This window comes from Spermophilus citellus (genome assembly GCF_964194105.1).
Source record: "Spermophilus citellus genome assembly, chromosome: 7".
Taxonomy (NCBI): Eukaryota; Metazoa; Chordata; class Mammalia; order Rodentia; family Sciuridae; genus Spermophilus; species Spermophilus citellus.
The window spans coordinates 32718521-32742211 of NC_138188.1; the positions used below are offsets into that span (position 1 = coordinate 32718521).

Here is a 23691-nt window from a genome sequence, read left to right on the forward strand (position 1 = left end):
GTCCACACAGTGCCCTGTGCTACAGGAGACAGATGGGTTAGCACAGTGATGCTCCCCACTGGATCTGAGGAAGCAAAACACTAGCCTCCTGAGATCTGGGGTCTGTCCCATGTCATACCTCCCTGCCACTCACTGCAGCTGTCAGCACATAGTCCTGCTGGGCCTGGGAGTGAGCCTCCCATGATTCATGCATCCCATGCCACTGCCTTTGAAGTGCACCAAGAGACCTGAAGACATGCCTCCCACTGGATCCCTGCTGCCAGCAATGCTCTCCCAAGTGAGGCTTGGGCATACATCCCCTACTCCATGTCCCAATGCCACCACTGCCGATGGTGGAGCTGGCCTGAACAGCACCTGGGGAAATACCTACTTCACTCCACAGCCCTGGGACCACCATTCCCATTGCTGGAGTTGTTACATGATGGGCACCCCACCACTACCACTGTGGGCACCACACCCACCTGGGCTACTAGAGTGTCCCCACCCTCATGCACTCCTTGACGATGGATGAGCTTTCTGTCCCCAGTGCCATATGCACCATGCCTGAAACTATCAATTATAGTTGAAGAAGTTACACTGAGACTTCACTATGCTATTCAACTAGAACAAAATCCAATGTAGTTCAACAACCCAACGTGCTTAGGTACATCTTCAGGAGAAAGTCTTTTACTTTGAAGGCTACTTGATAAAACTGGTAGAGATAAGGATCCACCAAATGTGCAAATATTGTGCAGGCACACAAGAACGGTAATGAAGCCAAGTACCATGATGCCTCCAAAGGAGCATACCTCTCTAGCAACAGCCCCCAAAGGGAAAAAAAGAATCGATGAAATGCCTGAATAATACAAAAGAATGGCTCTAAGGAAACTCAAAAGAGAGACAAGAAAATACAGACAGATAATTTAATGAAGTTTAAGAAAACAACTTACGATATGCATGAGAGGTATAGCAAGGAGACAGAGACTGTGAAAAAGAACCAAACAGAAATTTTGGAACTGAAGAACACAATATCAAATAAAAAAAATATAGTTGAAAACTTCAACTACCGAATAGATCAAACTGAAGAAATAATTTCTGAGCTTGAAGACATTTTTTGAAATATCCTAGACCTCCCCTCACCAAAACAATAAAGAATAATTCTGAGACTTATGACTTTGGGGACACCATTAAAAGAATAATTTTTTTTCTTTATTGCATTAGGAGCATTCAAGAATGAAGAGAGGGGAAAGACGTAGGAAATATATTCAAAGAAATAATAGGTGAATATTTCCCTAATCTTGGGAAAGAGGTGGACATCTAGGCCTAGAATGCCCAAAGGACCTCAAAGAGATTTGTTCAAAAAAGTCCTTTTCATGATGTATTATACTCAAAGTGTCAGAAGTCCAAGACGAAGCAGCAAGAGAAAAGTATCAAGTCAAATTTAAGAGAATCCTTATTAAACTACTAGACTATTTTTCAGCAGAAGCTTCCTTGGAGGGAATGGAATGATACAAAGTTCTGAAAGAAAAAAATAATATGCCAACCAAGTAAATTATACCCGGAAAAACCATCCTTCAGAAATAAAGACTTTCTAAGACTAAAAAAAATGGAGGGAATTTACCATCACCTACAAAAAAATGCTCAAAGAAGTCCTACATCTGTGATCAAAAGGTAGATAACTACCCATCATGAAAACTAGTGAAAGATAAAACTCAATGAATGGTAAAGCAGATGCATAAATGAGGAAGAGAAAAGAATAAAATCCTAACCAGCACAGAACCACCAATAAACCACAAAAATAAACAATAAGAGAGATGAAACTGAAGAAAGGACATTAAAACAACTGGAAGACAATTAACAAAATAGCAGTAGTAAATTCTTATTTTTCTTTTTTGACATTAGGAAGCAGGGCTTTATTCTGCAATATGGAGGAAACATACTTTGCCCACCTGCCCCAGACATAAATAGTTACCACTCAGAAACTGGCCAGCAATGCCCCTTGTGGACCCCTTGTTGCAGGGTTCTAAGCAAACCAGACCCCCAAAATTCTTTCTTCCCTTAAACACACCTATATCATTATTTACAGAATTCACTTTTCTACTGGTATCAAAAATTATACTAAAAATCTATCACTAAAGTAACTTTATTATATTTTTCCCCTCTTAAATTTCTTTGCTAAATATCTTCCCTGTCCTGATGACTTCTGCCTTGTATTTTCTTGGTATACTGTGTCCTTATCCTTCTTTAGGTTTTCTGCACATCTCTTGGCACCTTGGGTGACTCTCTGCTCCAATTCACTCTCCAGTCTAGGCGGCAGCCCGGCTTCCTGGACCTCAGATACCTGAAGTCTGAATTTGCAGTTGCTCCTTTCTCTTCCTGGTTCCTTGTGGGGACTGCCACGCTTTTCTCCCTCACTTTCTCCTCGACTGAGTCTAAAAATTTTAATAAACCAAATTGAACCCGGGGAAGAACACAACCCCAATAGGGAAGCTGAAAAAAATGAACACAAAGCAGAAGATTCGGGGCCTGCCGATAAGGGAATGTTGCTGCAAAGCAGTAGTAAATCCTTATCACTAATAATCTTGAATATAAATGGATTAAATCCTTCAATCTAGAGAAATGAAGTGGCTGAATGGCTTAAAAACTTGCACTCAGCTACACACTGCCCACAAGAAGCTCACCTCAGTCAAGGAAACATACAGATTAAAAGATAAGGGTTGCAAAGGGAGGGGGAGGGGAGGGGTCATGGGAGCAGGAGAGGTGGCAGAATGAGATGGGCATTATTACCCTACATACATGTATGACTGCACAGATGGTGCAATTCCACATTGTGAACTACCAGAGAAATGAAAACTTGTGCTCCATTTGTGTACAATGAATTGGAATACATTCTGCTTCACATATACCTCATTAGAACAAATAAATAAAAGATAAGGGTGGGACAGATGAATGGATAAAGAAATTGTGGTATATATACATAATGGACTATTACTCCACCGTGAAGAATGATTTTATGATATTCGCTGGTAAATGGATGGATCTGGAGACTCTCAATCTAAGTGAAATAAGCCAATCCCCCAAAACCAAAGGTCAAATGTTCTCTTTGATATGTGGATGCTAAATCACTAGAAAGGGAAGGGAGGAGAAGAATAGACATTCAGGGGATTAGACAAAGTGGAATAAAGGGAAGGGAGGGGTGATAGGAGTAGCAAAGATAGTGGAATGAATTTGACATAACTTTCCTATATACATATATGAATATACACAGTGAGTCTCAACATTATGTTTATCTACAAGACTGAGATCCTAATTAGAATAAGATATATTCCATGTTTGTATAAACATATCAAAATAGATTCTACTCTAATGTGTAACTAAAAAGAACAAATAAAAATTTAAAAAATTGAAGAGTTGGAAAAAAAGTCATTCCAAGCAAATGAAAACCAAAAATGAGCAGGAGTAGCTATACTTAACACACAACCAGAATAGACTATAAGTAAAGATAGTATAAAACGTCACTATGTAACTATAACATTTTCTACTCAACCGGAGGACATGACAACTATAAACATTGGAGCTTCCAATTATATAAAGCAAATATTATAAGATCTAAAGAGAGATATATAATAGTTGGAGACTTCAACACTACATTTCCATGAGTGAACGTATCATCTAGACTCACCCCAAAGTCGATAAAGAACCATTGGAATTAAGCTGTACTATAGACCAAATGGATCTAATAAACACTTGCAGAAGATGTCTATAATAGTGCAGAATTCAAATTCTTTTCAATTTAAGGAATAGAAATGCAACAGCAAATTAAACTCAAAATTGAGAGAGGTAAAAACTAAATGAATATCAGAGCAGCGATAAACAAAATACAGACTGAGAAAGCAAGACAAAGATTGATGAAATGAAGAATTCTTTTTTAAAGATGAAGCAAGAAAGTCAAATTATTCCTAGTCATAGATGTTATGGTTTATATATAGAAAACCCTATAAACCTTTAGAGAGGCTATCCAGAAAGAGTCTGGGGGGAGAAGACCCAAATAAAATCAGTGATGGAAAAGGAGACATAACTGATACCTTGGAAATACACAGAATCATCAGTGACTATTGTGAGCAATGACACACCAAAAAATTGGAAAAAAATAGAAGAAATGGAATAATTTCTGGACACATATGACCTGACCAAAACGGAACCATGAAGATGTAGAACTTGAACAGACCTCCAATAATGAGCTCCAAGATTGAATCAGTAATAAATCGTCTCCCAACAAAGAAAAGCCCAGGACCCGATGGCTTTGCTGCTGAATTTTGCAAAACGTTTTAAAAAGAGCCGATACCAATTCTCTTCAGACTATTCCACAAAATTGGAATGGAAGAATCTCTGCCAAACTCATTCTCCGAGGCCAGCATTACCCTGATAACAAAACCAGAAAAAGACAACACACAGAAAACTGCAGACCAATATCCCCAGTGAACATAAGTACTGTAAAAATTCTCGACAAAAAAAATGCTAGCAAACCCCATCCAAGAGCACATTGTAAAGATTATACACCAGGATCAGATGGGATTTATCCCAGGGATGCAAGGATGGAAATCAGATAGAAACCAGTAAATGAAATACAACACATTAACAGAATGAGGGACAAAAACCCATGATCTTAACAGACATAGAAAAAGCATTTGATAATATTCATCATCTCTTCATGATAAAAAAAATTAGGTGTGAAAGGAACAAAGGTTAACTCAATAAAGGCTATGTCTAAAAACTCACAGCAAACATCGTGCTAAATGGGTATGGTGGGGAATGAAAGAATTTCTTCTAAGATCTGGATGAAAACATGGGTGAGCACTTTCCCCTATTCAACGTACTACTAGAAATTTTTGAACAATTAGGCAAGAGAAAGGGAAAAAAAAAAGCATCCAATTGGAAAGGAGAAAGTCAAATTATTCCTAGTCACAGATGGTATGGTTTTATATATAGAAAACCCTAACAGCCAGGCACAATGGTACGCACCTATGTTCCTAGCTACTTGGGAGACTGAGGCAGGAAGAATCACGAGCTCAAGGTCAGCCTCAGCAACTTAGTAAGACATAGTCTCAAAATAATAAAAAAAAATATTGAGGACATATTGGAGTGTAATCCAGTGGTAAAGCATACTTCAGGTTCGAGAGAGAGAGAGAGAGAGAGAGAGAGAGAGAGAGAGAGAGAGAGAGATAGATATGGAGGGAGAGAGGAGGAGGGAGGGAGAGAGAGTCAGCCTTAAAGACTCCACTTCTTCTGTTGGAACTGATAAATGAATTCAATAAAGTTGTAGCATACAACATCAACACACAAAAACAGTAACATTTTTATGCACAAATAACAAATTACCTGAAAAGTAATAAAGCAATCCTATTCACCATATCTACACAAATAAAATACGTAGAAATTAAGCTAACCAAGGAAGTGAAAGACTATTACAATGCAAATTATTAAGTGCTGGTTGAGAAAATTCTAGAGGACATGATAAATGGAAAGACATCCCATGCTCATGGATTGGAAAAAGTAATATTGTCAAAATGCCCATTCTATATAAAGCAATCTATAGATTTAATGTAATCCCCATCAAAATACCAATGGCATTCTTCACAGATTAGAAAAAAACAATCACAAAATTCTTTGGAACCATAAGAGATCTAGAATATCTAAAGCACCTTAAGCAAAAGGAAAAAAAAGCTCTAGGCATCACAATATATGACCTGAAAACCTACTACAAAACTGTGCTAATCAAAACAGAATGGAAAGTCCAGAAATTAATCTACATGATTATTTTTCTTGGTACTGGGAATTGAATCCAGGGCCTTAAACATACTAAGCAAGTGCTCTCTCTACCCCTGAGCTACATCCCAGGCCTTACTTTTTTTAATGGTATTTTGAGACAGCATCTCATTTAGTTTTCCAAGCTGGCCTCAAACTTGTGATCCTCCTACCTCTGTCTCCTGAGTAGCTAGGATTATAGGCATGTACCACTGTGCCTGGTCAGCCAGCAATGTTTGACAAAGGCATCAAGAAGATACCTTAAAAAAAGGACAGTCTCTTCAATAAATGGTGCTGGGAATATCAGAGGGGAGGAAAGGGAAGTACTGGGCCTGAGAAGAGAGGGGGAGTACTTGGGAATGCAATAAACCTAATTATGCTGTATGCATGTATGAATATATTACAAAGAATCCTACTTTTATATATAATTATAATGCACCAATTAAAAATAAGTAAATAGAAGGGAGAGCCGTAGAGTAGAAGAGGAGGACCAGGTGGACAGAAGAAGAGACAGAATAAGAAAGTACTGCGGGACAAAACAATTATGGGTATGTATTAATATTTCACATGAATCCCACTAATATGTATAATTATAATGCAGTAATAAAAACATAATTAAAAGAGAAAATAAAAAAGTGATATAGGCAAAGATTTTTTGTGGGTAAGGCCTCCAAAACACAGGAAACCAAAGCAGAAATAGACAGATGGAATTGTAACAAAATAAGAAGCTTCTGTTCAGCAAAGGAAATAATCAACAGAGTTAAGAGACAACCTACAGAATGTGAGTAAATACTTGTAAACTATTTAATCTGACAAGGAGTTCATATCCAGAATATCTAAGGAATCAAACAACTCAGCAGCAAGAAACAAACTATCCAATTAAAAATGGCAAACAGACTGAATAGACATCGCTCAAAAGAAGAGAAACAAATGGCCAAGCAGTATATGAAAAAATTATCATCAGAGAAATGCAATTCAAAACATAATGAGATACCATCTCAACCCAGTTAAGATTGCTGCCATCAAGAAGATAAAAAGTAACAAATGCTGGCCAGGTTGGAGAGAAAGGGGATTCTTATACACTGTTGGTGAGACTGTGAATTACTATAGCCAATATGGAAAACTAAATACTGAAAATAAGACTATTACATGATTTAGCTACCCTACTTCTGAGTATACATCCAAAGGAAATGAAATCATTATATCAAAGAGATTCCTGCATGCCTGTGCTTATTATAGCATCATTCACAAGAGCCAGGTTTTGGAATGGCTGAGATGTTCATTAAGAGATGAATGGATTTGAAAAATGTGGTATGTATACGCAATGAAATATTATTCGTCACCAAAAAAGGACATTGTCCTGTTGTTTGTGGCAACATGGATGGAAATGGAAGACATCATGTTAAGTGCAATGAGCCAGACACAGAAAGACAAATACTGTATGTTCTTATGCATTGGTGGGAGGTCACTAGAAACTAAGAAGGGACCAGGATAGAAAGGGTAGATAATGGGTACCAAAATATAGTTAAAAGAGTGGGAGTAGAACTGATGTCATATAGCACAGTAGGGTAACTGAAGTCTACAACAATTAATTATGTATTTCAAAATAACTAGAAGAGTTGAAGAGTTCCCAGCACATGGGAATGATGATGTTTGAGGAATGGGAATGTTAATCACCCTGACTTGATCAGGGTGATTAACATTTATCAAATTATAATAGTGTACATTTATCAAATGATAATTTGATAATGTACATTTATCAAATGATAATAGTGTACCCCCAGAATAAGTACAAATATTGTATCTCAATAAAAGTTTTGAGAAAAGAACTCTTAAAATTCAATAGTAAGAAAATAATCAACCAACATTTAAACAGGAAAAATATTGGAACAGGCACTTCACCAAAGAAGATATATGGGCGATGATAAATAAACACATGACAAGATGTTCAAAATCATTCATCAATAGGAAATGGGAATTAAAACCACTGTGATATACCACTACCCCCATCAAAGTAGCTAGAATTTAGAGCAAAATGACTATTTTCATGTGCTGGAGAAGATATGTAGGGATTGGGACCCTCATGCACTCTTCTCTTACAGCCCCAACCTATAAACAACAGGAGAATGTGTCAACAAACAAACTGGCGTATTCATAAATTGGAATTCTACTCGGCAATAAGAAGGAATAAACTCTTGGTCTGTGCCAAAACATGGACAAATCTTAACTGCACTGTATGAAGGAAGCCAGTATATACTGTATGATTCCATTGATGTAAAATTCAAGAAAATACCATTTAGTTTAGAGTGACAGAAAGAAGATCTGTCATTGCCTGGGGACAGGAACCAGGTTGGTCAGGAGCAGGAGAGAGAGGTAGATTATGAAAGCTAAAGCAGCTTTGAGGAGTGATGACCATGTTTATGATCTTGATTGTGGTGACGGTCATGTGGGTGTGAACATATGTCAGAACTTAATAAATTGTATGCTTTAAACACATGCAGCTTATCCCCGATGGCTCCCGGGAGTGTCCAAGCAGAGTCAGGACCTCCATCATTTCCTTTCTGTGGCCAGAGGGTAATTGGTAATCAGGACACTGGCTGCTACAGTCACCCTTGCTATTTTATCACTGGCTGTAGTGGCTGCTGGCCTTTGAGATGTGTTTGTGTTCGGCAAAGATTCTTGAGTTCCTTGCAGAGGGGAAGATGCAGGGCTTGCATCTAGGCCTGGGCAAAGGAATTTGTAGGAACCCTAAGTCTTGGGACAACAAAGACACCTGAGAGGGAGGCAGGACAGAGTGTGGGGGAGCAAAGAGGGCAGAAGAGGAGGCCCAGGAAGACCTGAGGAGTGGGTTCAATTTGGCTACTGGACCAGCATGGCCTGCAAGAGCTTCAGGGTAGAGCAATTTGAGAAGTAACTGAATCTTGGGGATAAAGTGGTGGGTGGGCAAATGACTCCACCCCCACACTGGTAGCTTGGGGTCCGTGGGGAGAGACACTGGACTGGGTATCCTGAGATCTATGGTGATCTTAGCAGATCTCTTCCCTTCTCTGAATCTTGGACTTCCCAGGGTGACCTGGGCTTGAAGATGCCCAAGTCTCCTTCTAACACTGACCTTTACTCTGACAAATGGCTTTGTGAACGTGAGGGCCCCTGTCCAGCAGTCCTGACTCATCTGTCTTGTTTTGATTTGCAGAGACATTAATGGACACCAGGACTGCTACCGCGGAGCTGGGCTGGACAGCCAATCCTGCCTCGGGGGTGAGTGTCAGACCATCGTCCTTCAATACTGCGGTGAGACCTAGGTCTTTAGGATGGCTGGGGGAGCAGAGCCTTCCCAGAAGGGCACCCGTAGGGATGGAGTACAGGTGGGCAGGGCTGGTTTTATGGCCCATCCACAGAGACGCAGCCCCAGGAGTCTTCAACCTAAGTTGCTGCCTAGTGTGGTGATGTAGACCATCTCTTATCACAGTCCTTTTGAGAGCTGGCCCCCACATAACTCAGGCCGTGGCTGTGTGGGAACAGAGGCACATGGCTAGTGACATTTATAATGCTCACAGGGGCTCCGGAGAGGGCAGGAGATATTAGGGCATAGCTGGAGTTCATAAGGGCTGGGGTGCTCTTTCTCCTGGAGCTTGTCCTAGAGAGACAGTCTACAGTCACTGAACAGTGTGAATGGCTAGACCCCATTAACTACAAAGATGGATCGCCTTGAGGGTCTGGTAGGTCTCCTGTGGGGACCAACACGTTCATGGGTAAGTGGGAGTGCATCTCTCCTCTGTGACCCTGGGGAGATCAACAGGCAGGTGTGGTGCAGAGGTGGGAGTGAGAAACCCAGAGGCAGACAAAAGGTCTTTGCAGAGAAGGTGCATGGGAGGTGGGTTTGAAGAGTGAATAGGAGTTTCAAAGATGGCGCATGGAGAGTCTGGGAAGAATAGATGAGGGGAAAGTCCAGTACACAGCAAGGTGTGGATAGTGCTGAGACAGGCGGGGTGTGGGGTGGGATGTGGCATGGAGTGAAGGGCCGTGACTGCCAGGCTGAGTAAAGAACTTGAATTTTAATGGCGAGATCCCAGGAGGGAGAAGTAAAGGGTCGTACTTGCTGACAGGATTGGGGAGGGTAGTACATGGAAGAGGCTCTTGCAGCTGCCTTGGACGTGTCAGAAGAATCCAACTAAAAGGGGATACTCACAGGTGGCAGAATCACTGGTAGACAGAACATGGCAGGAGGGAGAGGAGAGAGGGACAGAAGCGGTAGAGATGACATGATGTGCAGGGAGATTGGCTAGCTCTGGGCTTAATCATGAAAGAAGAATGAATGGGATCTTTATCCCATCCAGGGACTGAAGTTGGGCTGGACAGGTGACCTTAGGCTTTCTCAGCTGCCCCAGACCTTCTCTGTAGGTCCCTGTGTTTAGTAACCCCTGTACCATGCAGGTGACCTCCAGCACAGCGGGGCCAGAGCACATTACATCCAGTCCTATCATCACATGAGGTGTGCACGCAAGAGCACAGGTGCACTCAGTCCTTCCTGCATAGCCACTACCCGCCTGACCACGTGTGGGCCATCTGGGCCATGCAGCAGTCTCTGGCTACCTCCTCCATCCGGCCAGATCCTCCAGTTGCCCACCTCATGGGAATAAGGAAAGCGCCCTCCAGAGAGAAACCCACTGTAAAAATGCCTCATCTGTTTCAAGGCCAAGCAAAATCAATTAGAATTTATCTGGGTTGATGGGTGAGAACTTATGGAGCAGCAGCTAAGGCCCCAGGTCTTGGCATCTGAGCAGCGGGCTTGCCTTCCAACTCTGCTGCTTCCTGCCTGTGTGATCTGGGGCCTGTCATTGAGACTTGTTCAGCCCCAGTTTTCTCCTCTGCCCAGTGGATGACTTTGCCACCTATGAGACGGTGTCAGCAAAAAGTTTTCCTTGGTACACACTTAAGAAATGTTAACACATCACTAGCCCTCTGGAGGGCTGAAGTTTTTCTTATCTTCCTTTGACGGTTCAGTCATACTAATTAAGACAGAAAAGCCTGAGCTACATTAGGCAGATCCAAGAGAAATTTGGCTGTGGGCAAAATCATTTTGTGAATGGAATTTCATGTATTTGAATTTTGGGACATGCCAGGGCAGGAGGTGGGGGGGGATGGGGTGCTATTGGTCAGACTTTCTCAGCCTGGGGCCACTGCATGGGGGCTGGAAGCCATTCTCGCCTACACTTTCTATCAGTCTGGGCTTTTTTGATGGCCAGTGACAGAAAAGCACAACTTAGTACTGAATGAAGTTCATGGAAGTTCATGAATGAAGTTTACTGCACTGGATGGTCCAGGGGCTGATATGGCTTCATGTTTGGGCTAGTAGATAACCAGGATCAGTATCCTCACACCTCACCTCTCTGCCCTCTCTGCAGGGGCTCCAGTCCTTTCAACCTCTTCCATCCATATGCTCTGGGGAAAAACAAGCACCTCCTTGTGGGCCCTCCAGCTGAAGCCCTGAAAATTTAGCTCTGATTGGGCCTGAGAGGCTTGGCTTGAATCCCATGCCTGCCCTGAACCAACCTCAGTAGCCAGGAAATGCAGAGTGCTTATTGGCTCCCACACTGGGTCTGTGTGCATCTGGAATTGTGCAGGGTACCCTGGACGCCCAGGGGCTGAAGGGCAGAAAGGAATCATTCCTCAGAGGGAATCAGAATATAGGCACCCAAAAGATGAAGATATGCTAAAGAGCAAGACAAGAAAAGAAACTTAACATGATGTGATGCTAAGGCATAAATTATGATAAAGTATTCACATGGCTAAAAAGTACCGATACTGACCTTTAACCTCCTGAAGGCTGACTTAAATGAGGACATCAATGCCACCTACTGCAGCGTCTGCAGAGGGTGGCTTCGGGAGAACTCCCAGGTAGAGCTTCTGTGAACTCCTTGAATTCAGTTTCAGTCTGGGAGGTTTTTTTTTTTTTTTTTTTTTCCCTCACAGTAGAGCCACGAGTGGTATCCTTGTCCAGAGCTGTTACCCAGAAATTAGTACCACTTGATCAGCATAGAGAGGCCAGCCTCCCTGCTGGTGGGCCTCTGGCCTCCCTGATCCCTCCCTCTTCCCCTCTCCTCCCCTTTCCTCTCCAGGTAAACCACTGAGATAAGTCAGAGCTCCCCACCCTAGGCCTCCCACCCACTCTTTATCTTTTTCTCTCTCTACCAAAAGGCCTGTAATTAGGAAACATTAGCAGGCTCAAAACAGCTTTCATACCTGAAACATCCTCGTAATTGCACTCAGCAGAGCTCTTCCCTGGCTATTAATGTCACTTTTATGAAGCAATGAGGAACAAAACACCCCAAGGCACTTAAAACATTTTTTATATAATATGCGTCTTTTAGGAATGGAAGTTTAAAATCACCTGCCTGACACAGACGGTGATAGACAAAGGCGTAGGGATTGGAGAGAGAGCCACAAGGCCAGGCCTCCTCTAGGAGAGGGAACAGGTCCAGGAGAGGCGGACCCTGCTCTTGGGAGAGGTGTGGTGGTGTGGCACAGGTTGGTGGGTGCTGGCTGGGTCCTGAGGGGAGGAGAGTTGGGTTGTCAGAGCAGCAAGGCCACATACCCACACTGCTCCTCAGATGTTCCCTTGTAGGACTTTTAGATAAGACTTTTTGCGGGGGGAGTGGCATGTGTATGCTTTGGAAATGGAGGGAAATAAAATGATACTGCATGTCATGGAGTAGAACATTAATATGTTGATTGCAGACATCCATTGGGGGTGTGTGTAGGGGGTTGGATGATAGGTGAGAGGAGAGAGAGAGAGAGGGGGGGGGGGAGGTTGAGAAAGAGGGATTTCCTTGGCTTGCTGGATTAAAGAATTTTGGGAGTTGTGATATTTTATTAGAACTTTAACCTCAGACAGATTTATTTTCTCATTCTTGGAAATAACTCACGGACTCATGCATGCCAGCTGAGCAGATATTTTCTGTCCACGAACTCCAGAGGTCACCCAAGCCCACCTCCCCACTCTTGGCAAGTCACAGTATGAGGAATAAGGAGTTTCCTGAAGGGGGGGGGGTCACTCATGGCAGCTATAGTCCCACCCAGATGGCAGTGGTATGTAGCTAGGATGGAAGAGGGTCCTCTTCCCAGACCACAGTTGTTTTACTTGCCCCTCATCCTTGACAGGTTTAACCCTACTTTGTTTCAGAAAGGTATCATTTCTTTTTTTTCCCTGGGAAGGCAGTCCCCAAACATGTCCCTTGTCCCAACCCTATATACATTTTTGCAACTGGTATGTGAGTCTGAGGATCAACTGCTGATGACAGCCCTTCTCAAGTTGAAAGGCAGGTGGCTCTAAAGGCAGCAGAAGGGAACCAGTCTCCTGACTGGCACCATGTTGGAACAGAGGTGGATCAGTCCCACCAACCTGCACACTCAGCTCTCGTGGCTGGTGGTCCGGGTGAAGGAGGGGACGTTACTGGGGAAGATAGAGCATGAGAAGGTGAGGCAGAGTTAAGAGGCCTAGATGAGATACCCAGGAGAAACAGAGGAAGAGAGGGTCAAGGTCATGAGCAGAAACAGGAGGACACTGAACCTAGCTACAGGAAGGATGAGCTTAGCCTCGTGGAAACCGGCCAGCCCTGGGACCATGCCTCTGGCCTTACTTCCAGTGATAGCCAAAAGTGTGAGAATAATCTGGCCTAAACCACACTATATTTTTAGAGGAACAAGGCTAGGGTTTGGATTTTGACATTCTGGCTTTATGGCCATTTTGTGCTAAGTTCCTTAACTTCTCTGATCCCACATTCTGCCTTTATAACATGGTCATATAAGAGATTATTTACAGAGTGACTGGGAGAATTACCTTTTCTGTAAACTAGAAAGCTCAGTGCTATACCTCTTGCCCTGACTAGCACTGGTGGTAGAATTGATTCTTGTTGGAGAGGCCTTACTTGCCTGGGAGGAGAATAGGAACTGATTGAACGAGGGACCCCGGGGGATACAAGATTGACATTCTAGGGTTCCTGGCAGGGTTGTATTTCTTGCATGAACATCAGAGGTTTACTCTGTTACTAATAGTGATATTATAATTATGAATAACTTGTACACTCATCACTATTAATTAAGCACTGACTGTGTACCAGCATTGGGTATTACTTATGTTACCTGGCTGACTTCTCATTGGGACCCTGAAGGCAGGTGGCGTTTCTTCCATTTTTTCAGATTCATGAAGCTCAGAGCTTTTATTCAAAGTAATAGGACCAAGTGTTGCTGAGACTGACCCCAAGCTCATCTGACCACAAAGCTCATTCGTGTACCTCTGTCAGCAAAAGAGTATGAAGGGATGTCAGTGTCGTAGACTGCTGAGAAACCAGAGAATGCCAGGGTAGGGGGGCAATAAGGGGAGACAAATGTTTCCCAATATCCTACCAAGGGAAAGGCTAGATTTGCCAATGTTGGGCCACCAAGCAGTGAATGTGACAAGCACCCCATGAATCATTTTATTTTTTTTAAAGCAAGCTCTACAGGGGAGGTGGAGTAGGTGACTTGTGATGTGTGGGCTTGGGAGCAGAGAGTGGCAAGTCTAGATGGAGCATGAAGTGAGAAGCCCCAGTCACAGAGCAAGCGAGCCCTGGCCAGGAATCCAGAGGAGGAAGGATACAGGTGGTCCCTGCAGATGGCCGGCCTCAGGCAGTGACAGAGAAGCCTGGGTGGGTCAGCTCCTTCCTGATAGGTGTTGGCAAATGTTGAGGAAGTGAGGATTTGTGGGAAGGAGAGCTGGGAGGAGACCCCAGCAGGCTGCTTTTCCCACCCAGTGGCCTCAGTGCCAATTCTGCTGGACAAACCCCTCCTCCACTGCAGCTGGGGGTCCCAGCATGCCACCTCCCTATCTCCATGCACACTACCCCCTCATCAAGGCTCTCTGGTGGAGACAGGCATGTCCCGCACACCTCCTGGTATCACAAAGGACAGCCAATGTGGAAGATGCTGGAGTTCAGGCACAGTCTTAGCTTGCTGATTGGGAATTCTGCTTTCAGAGCAGCATGGTGAATGGTGATAGGTTGTGTCTGCGATCAGGTACAAGCAATTAATTGTGCAATAACGAGCTGGGGTGATGTGGTGGGCAGTGCCATAGGTGGGGCTAAAGTAAAGCTCTGTCTTCATGGTGCTGACCACAGGATGCCATGGGAGGAAGGGCCAGGCTATCTCAGGGATTCAGAGCAGTCCACGTGCGAGTCCATTGTGCTGATCGGAGCCTATCTGAAATGATGGGCTTCATCTGGAGCTGAATTTTCAAAAGGACATTGGAAAAACTAAAGTGTGTCTGATAGGGTTTGATGAATGATCTTGTCATTCAAGGAATCTTAGCCCAGAGATGGTCCAAAGCCAAGTCCAGGAGGCAAAGGATTGAGATAATTATATTCTCAATGGAGGCCAAAGTCCTTCACAGGCTTCCTAGAAACATACTTTAGCAGCTACAGTCTCTGGGGAAAAAAAAAAAAAAACAGAGTCCCCTGAAGTATTTACACATAGCAGCTCTATTCCCATCCAGTGGTGGGAACAGACAGGCCAGAAAAGGGGCACCTTCTTCCCAGGCCAGGTTTGGGTTACTTATAGCATGAGACTGAGAATTTCCTCTACTCTGAGAATGGGACTGGATCCAGAGCTCCTCCCAGAAGGCCCCGCCCCTTCCTCTCCCCTGGCTGGCTCTCTGGTATCCAGGACAGTCAGCAGGGCCCCTGTGCAGTGAGCTCTTAGAATGAGAAGCCCACTTCCCCAGGCTGCAGCCCAGTGTTGGTGGCCCCAGCTTCAGGCTGGCCTCCGCTGTGCCTTTGAGTGGAAATCCCTCCAAGCTGAAGGGAAATTCCACCAGTCCCTCCAGAGGCAACTCAACTGGTCTCCCATCCATGGAGACCAGGTCTAAGCCTAGCAATATTAGGCAGCTGCGGCCTGGGGCCCGCGGCTCCCGCCCCTGCCTTGTTCGACAAGGCGGTGTTGGGCAGCAGTGAGAACCACATTCAATCGACAGCTTAAGATAATCACATGTGTGAGGCGCTGGGATAATGGCAGCTGAATACCCTGCCACCGTTGCCATAGTGACCAGCCAAGCACTGGTTCCCTCCTTCCCCCCCCCCCCTCTCTTTCTTGTTTTCTGGACCTCCTTGTTATAGGACTGACTGGTGGGGTGGGGAGTGAGTTTGGGAAATGGGAAAAAGGAGGAGGGGGGAGGGGAGACCCAAGAGGGGCAGCCCATTATATGCTCTTTAAATGCCTCAGCTGGAGGTATTTTAAATCTCAACAGAGACAGAGAGAAACAGTGTCTTAATCCCCAGCTCCCTGTGAATTATTTAAAGGGATCTTGTCAGAGGGATGAATTTGTCACTGTTGCAGTGTCAACAGCAGCAGCAGCTGTCATAATGGCTGAGGACCCCACTCCAGGCAGGGCCTGGTACGCAATGCTGCTGCCTGGTGGAGGTTATGGTGGCCTTAGGGATGTGGACCAGGAGCCTCCTCCAGAGGTACAAGCCTGCAGGGTCTCCCCTGGTGTACCGGCAGAGACCTGGGTGTGAAATGTGTCAGGTGGCAAAGAGATGTACACCATCTAGACCTTGGGCCAGCTTTGATTTCTAGTAGTGTGGCTCTTATAGGTATGGGGTCACTGAGCAATAAGGGAATGCCTTCAGACCCGAGTGTAGAGCTGACCTGTGCCCAGATGGCCTTGAAGACAGGGCATGCCTGAGGAAGGGCCGCAGCAACCATCCCTGTATGCACACACACATACACACGTGCACACACACAATGCACACATGCACACACATATGCACATGTCCATGCAGGCACGAACATGCCAAAGATTAAAGCCACAAGGGCAGAAACCAGACGATGGGAGAGAACTGTGGATCATACACATTGTAGGGAGAACCAAAGCCTTTGAGGAAAGGAGAGAGGCTAAGTAGGTGACTGTGGAGTTGGGAATCCATGCTAACCAACTGGATTTAAGTAACTCACAGCCTCAAAGCATGTTTAATACTCACCTGCAGAAGATAGGTACTGTTAGTTTCCCTGTGTTGCAAAGGAGGACACTGAGGCTCTGAGAGGTTTGAAGTCTTGTCCATAGTCACATAGCCGAGTCCAGCTCACTCATAAGAGCCAGTGGACTTCATCCCAGTGAACCAGGGATCACCATGATCTGGGTTCTGGGTTGGGCATGGATGCAGCAGTGCTTCTGAACCCTGCCCTGCTTTAAAGGCCCAGATACCTCCTTTCAGGATCAAGTGTGCTCCTCGGGGCCTTGGCCTCCACCTCCCTACTGTAGTTCCTGCCATCTTTCTACCATCCCAATTCCCAGTGGATTTTATGGAGTTTTGCTCTTAGGGATCCCTCTGGGACACATGGTAGGCCCGTTTTTCTCATTTTAATTTGAATCTCAACCTTATTCGCTTGCTCTCTTGGATCCCAAAGAGTGTGTCCTTGCTGCAAATCTGAAATTCAGGGAATCCATAACACTGCGGTATAAAAGCCCTTTCCAGGTGCTGGGTTTTCAGAAGCAATGCCCCACCCCAAACCTGCCACCCTTCTCTTTAGCAAATGACAGGAGTCCTGGGAACGAATGAGGGAGGGGGAACTTTTGTGTCCTGCAGCCCACATCTGGGAGGTAATGTAGCGTATTGAGAGGTGAACTGGTGCTCAGGCCCCCAGGGGAGCCATTGAACAAAGCTGCCTTGGTTGGTTGGTGTACTAAATGATGGATCCCTCTGGGCTTGTAGGAGTTTATGCCCCACGGACCTCATTTTACATTTTAATTAGCCCTCTAGCTTGTCTAATATCCCAGCTCTTTGGGGCTTAGTCTACTGTCTACACAGGAGCTTCCTCAGTAGGACCCAGTGTCCTGGGCAGAGAAGGCTTGCTGGTGACGGCTACAGCTCAGCCCTGAGCCATCTGCTGTTCTAAGGGATCTTTGGTCTTCTGTGGGCTTCAGGAAATTCAGAACTGTATGGGCTCCGGGGACTGTGCCTGCAAAGTCCCATCATGGCCCCCAAAAGCATGGTGGTAGCAACTATTTGAAACAACATCTTCCCCCATAATAGTTGATACCCAAATTCAGACTGCAGAACAGGCCCAAAGTCCAGTTTTGTCTCCTATATTCTGAGCTGATGGTTGACAGTTGTTCAGGGATTGTCTGCTTAAAGGAAGAGAGCTGTGTCCAGTTTTGTCTCCTATATTCTGAGCTGATGGTTGACAGTTGTTCAGGGATTGTCTGCTTGAAGGAAGAGAGCTCATGCTGAAGTAGGCCCAGAGGAAGGCTAAGAGATTAATAGAGGAGTAGGGAAAGGGGTTGCTGGCTGTCCTTGTTCTGTAGACAATCTGGGTCAGCTGGTTGTAGGACAGGAAGTTTGTCCTCTTAGTCTGTGCATTCTGCTGACCACAACTTATCTAGGATCAAGATGGTTTCCACACCCTGGTGACTCAGTAATAATGATGGCGGTCATAATGATAATGATAATAATTGGTACTTGGGGAAGGGTAGTTAGCTGCAGACACAGGGCTAGATGAGTTACTTCCCTGATCTTTCAGTCTTTGCCACACCCTACAAGGTAAACAGTATTTTGCAGATGAGGAAATTGATGGATGCTTAGAAAGTCATTTGTGGTCCCAGAGAAGTAACTCACAGAGGTGTGAGTCCATCTGCCTCCTGGCCCACCTCCCCAACCTCATCTCCTTCCCCTTTTCCGTACTCTTGGCTCCTGTGACCTCTCTGGTCTCTTGTCTTTCTTGGCAATGCATCAGGCCACTCTTGCTCTTCATTCCTGGAGCCTGGCTGGTGTGTGCCATTTAGATCTCTGCCCAGAGGGAGACCTTCCCTGACCAACCCGTTACCATCTTCCACTCTCCCTTTACACACTCCTCAATAGTATTTAGTGCTATAAGAATTCATATGATTTGTTCTAACTCATTGTATTAGAATATAAGCTTCACAGGGGCAAGGACTTTGTCTCTTATTCACTGCTGTGTCACCAGTACCTATGACAGTGCTTGGACATGTCAGTGGATGATCCATTCCTTATTTAAAAAACAAATTCAGTGAACTGGGCTTGAAACAGATCAGACTAGCTGATATCTGGTTAGGCTAACAGAGGCCTATTTCAGTCATTCATTTCTATTTCCATCTTAAATAAAGGTGTCCAGAGGAGGTAGACCCTCTCAGCTGGGCCTTGTAGAAATGGTTGGTTTATGGAGATGATGATATAGCACGGTGGCCAGTGAGCATTCTAGGAGGGGTGGAGACATTGCTGCAGTTCAGGGAGGGGCCGACTATGAAAGATCTTTTCAGAACTCCATGCTTCTTTTGACAGACACAGAGTAGAATCTGCTCAAATCTCTTAACGTCATTTATAGTGGCTCTTCATCTTTAACCAATAAATATTATTTCTTGATATGAGCTTGCTTGTTCATCTCATTCTTCAAAATTTGGCTCCAGATGATCTTTGCCTATTTCTGATTCAAATTTGGCCTTAAAAGATAAAGAATGTGGGGCTGGGATTGTGGCTCAGTGGTAGAGCACTTGCCTCACATGTGTGAGGCTCTGGGTTTGATCCTCAGCACTACATAAAAATTTAAAATCAAAATAAAGGTATTGTGTCCATTAACAACTAAAAATTAAAAAAAATAAAAAGATTAAAGAATGTGTCAGAGTTTCTGGAGGTTGTTAAAGACGGCTGTGTAGATGGACTGGTGGATATAGCCCATGACAAAGAATTTTAACAGCACGCTTTACACACACACACACACACACACACACACACACACACACAAAATCAACCAGATTGCAAATAGTCAATATGCACTGTCCAAATGTCAACGGGAAATCTGGGGCACTCCAGAGCAGCAGATCTGCGAGTTCTGACTTTCAATAAGCAAGTCTAACAAACCTAGATCTTGGCTGGGACCTGGAGGTGTCTTTCTCATACATCAAAGTCACGGTCTGAAAGCCTGAACAAGTACTTCCTAATGGGTGTCATTGTTTTCTTTATTATGCTTATCTCAAGGACAGGTGGTCTATTTGCATCAATAATAGTGCCCTTTCAAAGGCTGTTAATATTCTGTGGGCTGTGCAAGTCTGATTTGTTTCTCCTTTTTCCAGGGACAGGCTCACCTGGTGGCACCTGCCACAAGTCCTCAGTGAAGGACCAGAGACTGAGGAGGCTGGGAATTTAAGGAACAGGGCCTCACTCACTGCTTCAGGCTCCCAGCATCTTTTGAGGGTTAGACACAGGGAGGATGGTAGGGACAGGTCCACAGGAAAGAAAAACTTCTAAAATTTATTTTAGAAAATTCTTAAGGGGAGGAGAGAGAAGGAAAGTAGTGGGACAATCATTGAGGATGTGGGGAGAGAGAAGTCAGTGGAAAGATGGGAAGGGAGGGCTAGATAGAAAAGTCAGGAGACAGGTGATATAGGATTGGTTGGTTAATCTCCTGTGATGAGGAGCAAAAAAGGAGGGAAATAGAAAGGCTGAATCCAGAGTGTTTCCTAGATATTTGGCTCTGGAGACTGTGTGGTCTGGGTCTTCAGAGAACAAGGTGCGGAACTTTAGGTTTTTGTCAGGGGGTGTCCAGCAGGCAACGGGATACACAAGTCCGAGGCTTTGGGGAGAGGTCAAGTGGGTGATGTAGGTTATGAGGATACACCGTGTGTGTGCATAAAACCACCCAGGATAAAAGTGAGGTGAAATGGAGTGAGAACAGAACCCTGAGAAACCTGTGGGTTTCCCTGGTCCCAGATATTAGTGGTTAAAATGCTGTTCCCTAGTTCCAGTGTTGTGAAGCTAAATGCTTGAAATTATTTTACTTGTTGAATTGAACTAATAAATTAGTCACAACATAATTCCCTGTCCTCAAGGAGCTCATATCCTGGTAGCAGAAACCAAAGTCACACACATGAAGCAATTAAAGAATACTTCAAAACCGTGTGTTGTCAAATGCTAAATTGTGTGGAATAAACGCCATCATGCTTGAAGCATTCAGCAAAGAGTAGCTGAACAACAGCTGGAGAAGTCCTCATGGAGAAAGGAAGACCTGAGCCCCCTTGAAGAAGGGAGCAAAAGAGAACTCAGCCCTGCTGTGGATCAGCTGCCTGGCTTTGGACCAGCCACTGAATGTCCCTGGGCCTCGGTTTGCCCATTTGTCCCCCAAAGTGTTTTGGTCCTCTGCAGTGACTTCCAGCCAGGTTTGCTATTTTCTGCTCTGTGTCCTGGATATCAGATGGCATGAGAGTGGAGTAGGAGAAGGGCACTAGTGTAGGTCAATTATAAGCAACAAGTTCAAGGAGCAGTTCAAGGTCTTCTTGTCCAGGTGTGAGAGGGTATGATCCTGGCTTGGGCCTCTGACGTCTTGTGTTTTATTGATTGTCACCACTTTCTGACCAAACAGCAGGCCAAGGCATTAATCCAGGCATGAGGTAATGCCTAGTGCAGTTGCCATGGTATTGCAAGAGAGAGGCCAGAAAGAAGCAGCAGATTGTGATGAACTGGGTGTGTTAGAGATGGAGGGCACTTTTGTCTTGATGACTACCTGACTGGCCTCCAGGTTGGAAAATCAGGGACTCTTGGGATGGGATCCTGGGTCCAAGATTCTGATCCTGTCTTTGGACCACATTTCAGATACTCCCCAGGCCCTCAGTCTTGGTGATAGGGATACTTCCCTTGGGCACCTGTCCCTTCTCTTTGCCTCAGCTAGGGCATCATATGTTCATCCACCAAAAAACTAGATTGGATGAATATTTGGCACGTGGTTTTCAGGGATGAAGGAGAAGGACATCCTTGGCCTCGGGGATAGGACAAACAGGGGCATGCATTGCTGTGGGCATGCTGTTTGTGGGTAACAGAGACCAAGCTAGCATTGTGTGGTGTTGAGGTGTAAGCTGGGCCAGGTAACAGGTTTTTTTCTTTTAAAGCTATGTTGGTGTATTATTTATATACCATAAATATACTTACACTTAACTAAGTTGTTTTTATAAATTTTAAAAGTTTGCAATCATTACCACAATCCTTCTTTTCTAGAAAGACTTCTAGAAAAGACTTTCCAGAAAAGACTTCTCATGCCCATTTGCATCCCCTTATTTCCATCCCCCAGCCCCAGACAAATGCTAATGTACTTTTTTTTTTGTCTCTAGATTTGCCTCTTTGGAACAGTTGATGCATATGGAATCATGTAATATGTGGTCTTTTGGGACACACAGTGTCTTAGTCAGCATTTTTTTGTTGTTGTTACTGTGATCCAAAGACCTGACAAGAACTTAGAGGAGAAAAAGTTTATATTGGCTCCCAGTTTCAGAGATTCAGTCTGCGGTGGGCCAACTCCATAGCTCTGGGCCTGAGTGAGGCAGAATATCATGGTAGGAGGGCATGGAAGGGTAAAGCTGTGCAGGACATGGCAACCAGGAAACAGAGAGTGTCATCATCAAGGACAAAACATAAACCCCACAAGCATGCCCCAGGGACCTGTCTCCTTCAGACATCCCCTACCTGCCTATAGTCACCATCCAGTTAATCCTTATCAGTGGATTAGGTTACAACTCTTACAATCATTTCACCACTGAAGTTTCTTGCATTGTCTCTCACTTGAGCTTTTAGGAGACACCTCACATCTAAACCATAGCACATGGCTTCTTTCCTTCAGTTAGCACAATGTTTTAGAGGATCACCCATTTTCAGAATGTGCCTGAACGTCATTCTTTTCAGTTCTAAATAGTATCCCATTGCACAGGTACCTCATATATATTGTGTGTGTGTGTTCACCAGTTCATGGACATTTATGAAGGTCTGTGGTACCATAGTAAAGAGTCCAGTTGAGAACTCCGAGAAGTAGGACTAGATTTAAATTGGTCTGTAGCAATTGCGGAGGCTTACTCCGCAAATAAGTATGTACAACAGTGTCCCAGAACTTATTTTAATTTTTGTCAAATTAGTTCAAATTCTGAGTCCTCTATTCAGTTGATGGTGAGAATTTCAATCTCAGTTAATGGTTCATCTTTTCACTAGGACTACGTAAAACTCTGGCTGGTTGCCCTTGGAGCAGATTTTAATAAGGCCACACATCATCTGCAGGCCCATGACCCAAGCTCCTTGGTTTGAGTAACATTCTGGAGGTGATGTGGCTACAGAAAATGACTGTGTGCTCCTAACTTCAAATCCATGAAGATTTGTCTGAGGGATTATCTTCTGTGTGGAATGGCTGAATCAAAGAGTGTTTGCAGTTGTAATTTTGGATAAATAAAACCAAAATTTCCACAGAGGTTGTACAAATTTGCCCTTTATCCAAATGTGGATCAGATTTCTCATTGACAAGCTCTCCAGCAGTGTTATCAAACTTCTGTTCTCTAACAACAACAACAAAAAAGTCTCAAAACTTTGCTAATTACCTTTTGTTTGTAATAATGAGTGACATTCGGCATCTTTTCATATGTTTAAGAGCTATATGTTTCTCCATGAGGAGTCTGTTGATATTTTTCACCCATTTTTCTACTGTATTACTGATATATAAGTTCTCTTTCCATACTAAAGGAAATGAATAATTTATCTGTGATAAATTACACTTTTTTCCTTGTTTGTTCATATTTTTTTTAAAATTTGACTTTGATTAAGGCTCTTCCTATCAGGCCATTAAAAAGTTGGAAAAAATGAATAGAGCTGGATTGATCAATTTATGGTTCCTGAATTCATGTCACAATTTGTATCCAGAAATTGTCCTCCATGGTTTCTTTCATTACTTTTATGGTTTCATTTTTAATGTTGAAATCTTTGATTCACTGGGAATTTAGAGTCAGGTATGAAGTACAGATGAGTTATGCTCTTTCCAGATGGTTACCCAGGTGGCAAAACAATTTTTTAAAAATGATTCACCTTTTCCATACTGATTTGAGTTTTAGCCAAC

At 43.9% G+C, this 23691-nt stretch overlaps 1 protein-coding gene across 2 annotated transcripts in view; it reads left to right on the forward strand.

Moving 5' to 3' along the window:
- Positions 1-23691, forward strand: part of EPHB1 (EPH receptor B1) — a 425417-nt gene that overhangs the window by 133404 nt on the left and 268322 nt on the right. For both annotated transcript variants that reach the window (XM_081301892.1, XM_081301891.1), the window contains exon 2: positions 8978-9042. In XM_081301892.1, coding sequence (XP_081158018.1) covers positions 8978-9042 — 65 coding nt within the window. The remainder of the gene's footprint in view (positions 1-8977; positions 9043-23691) is intronic.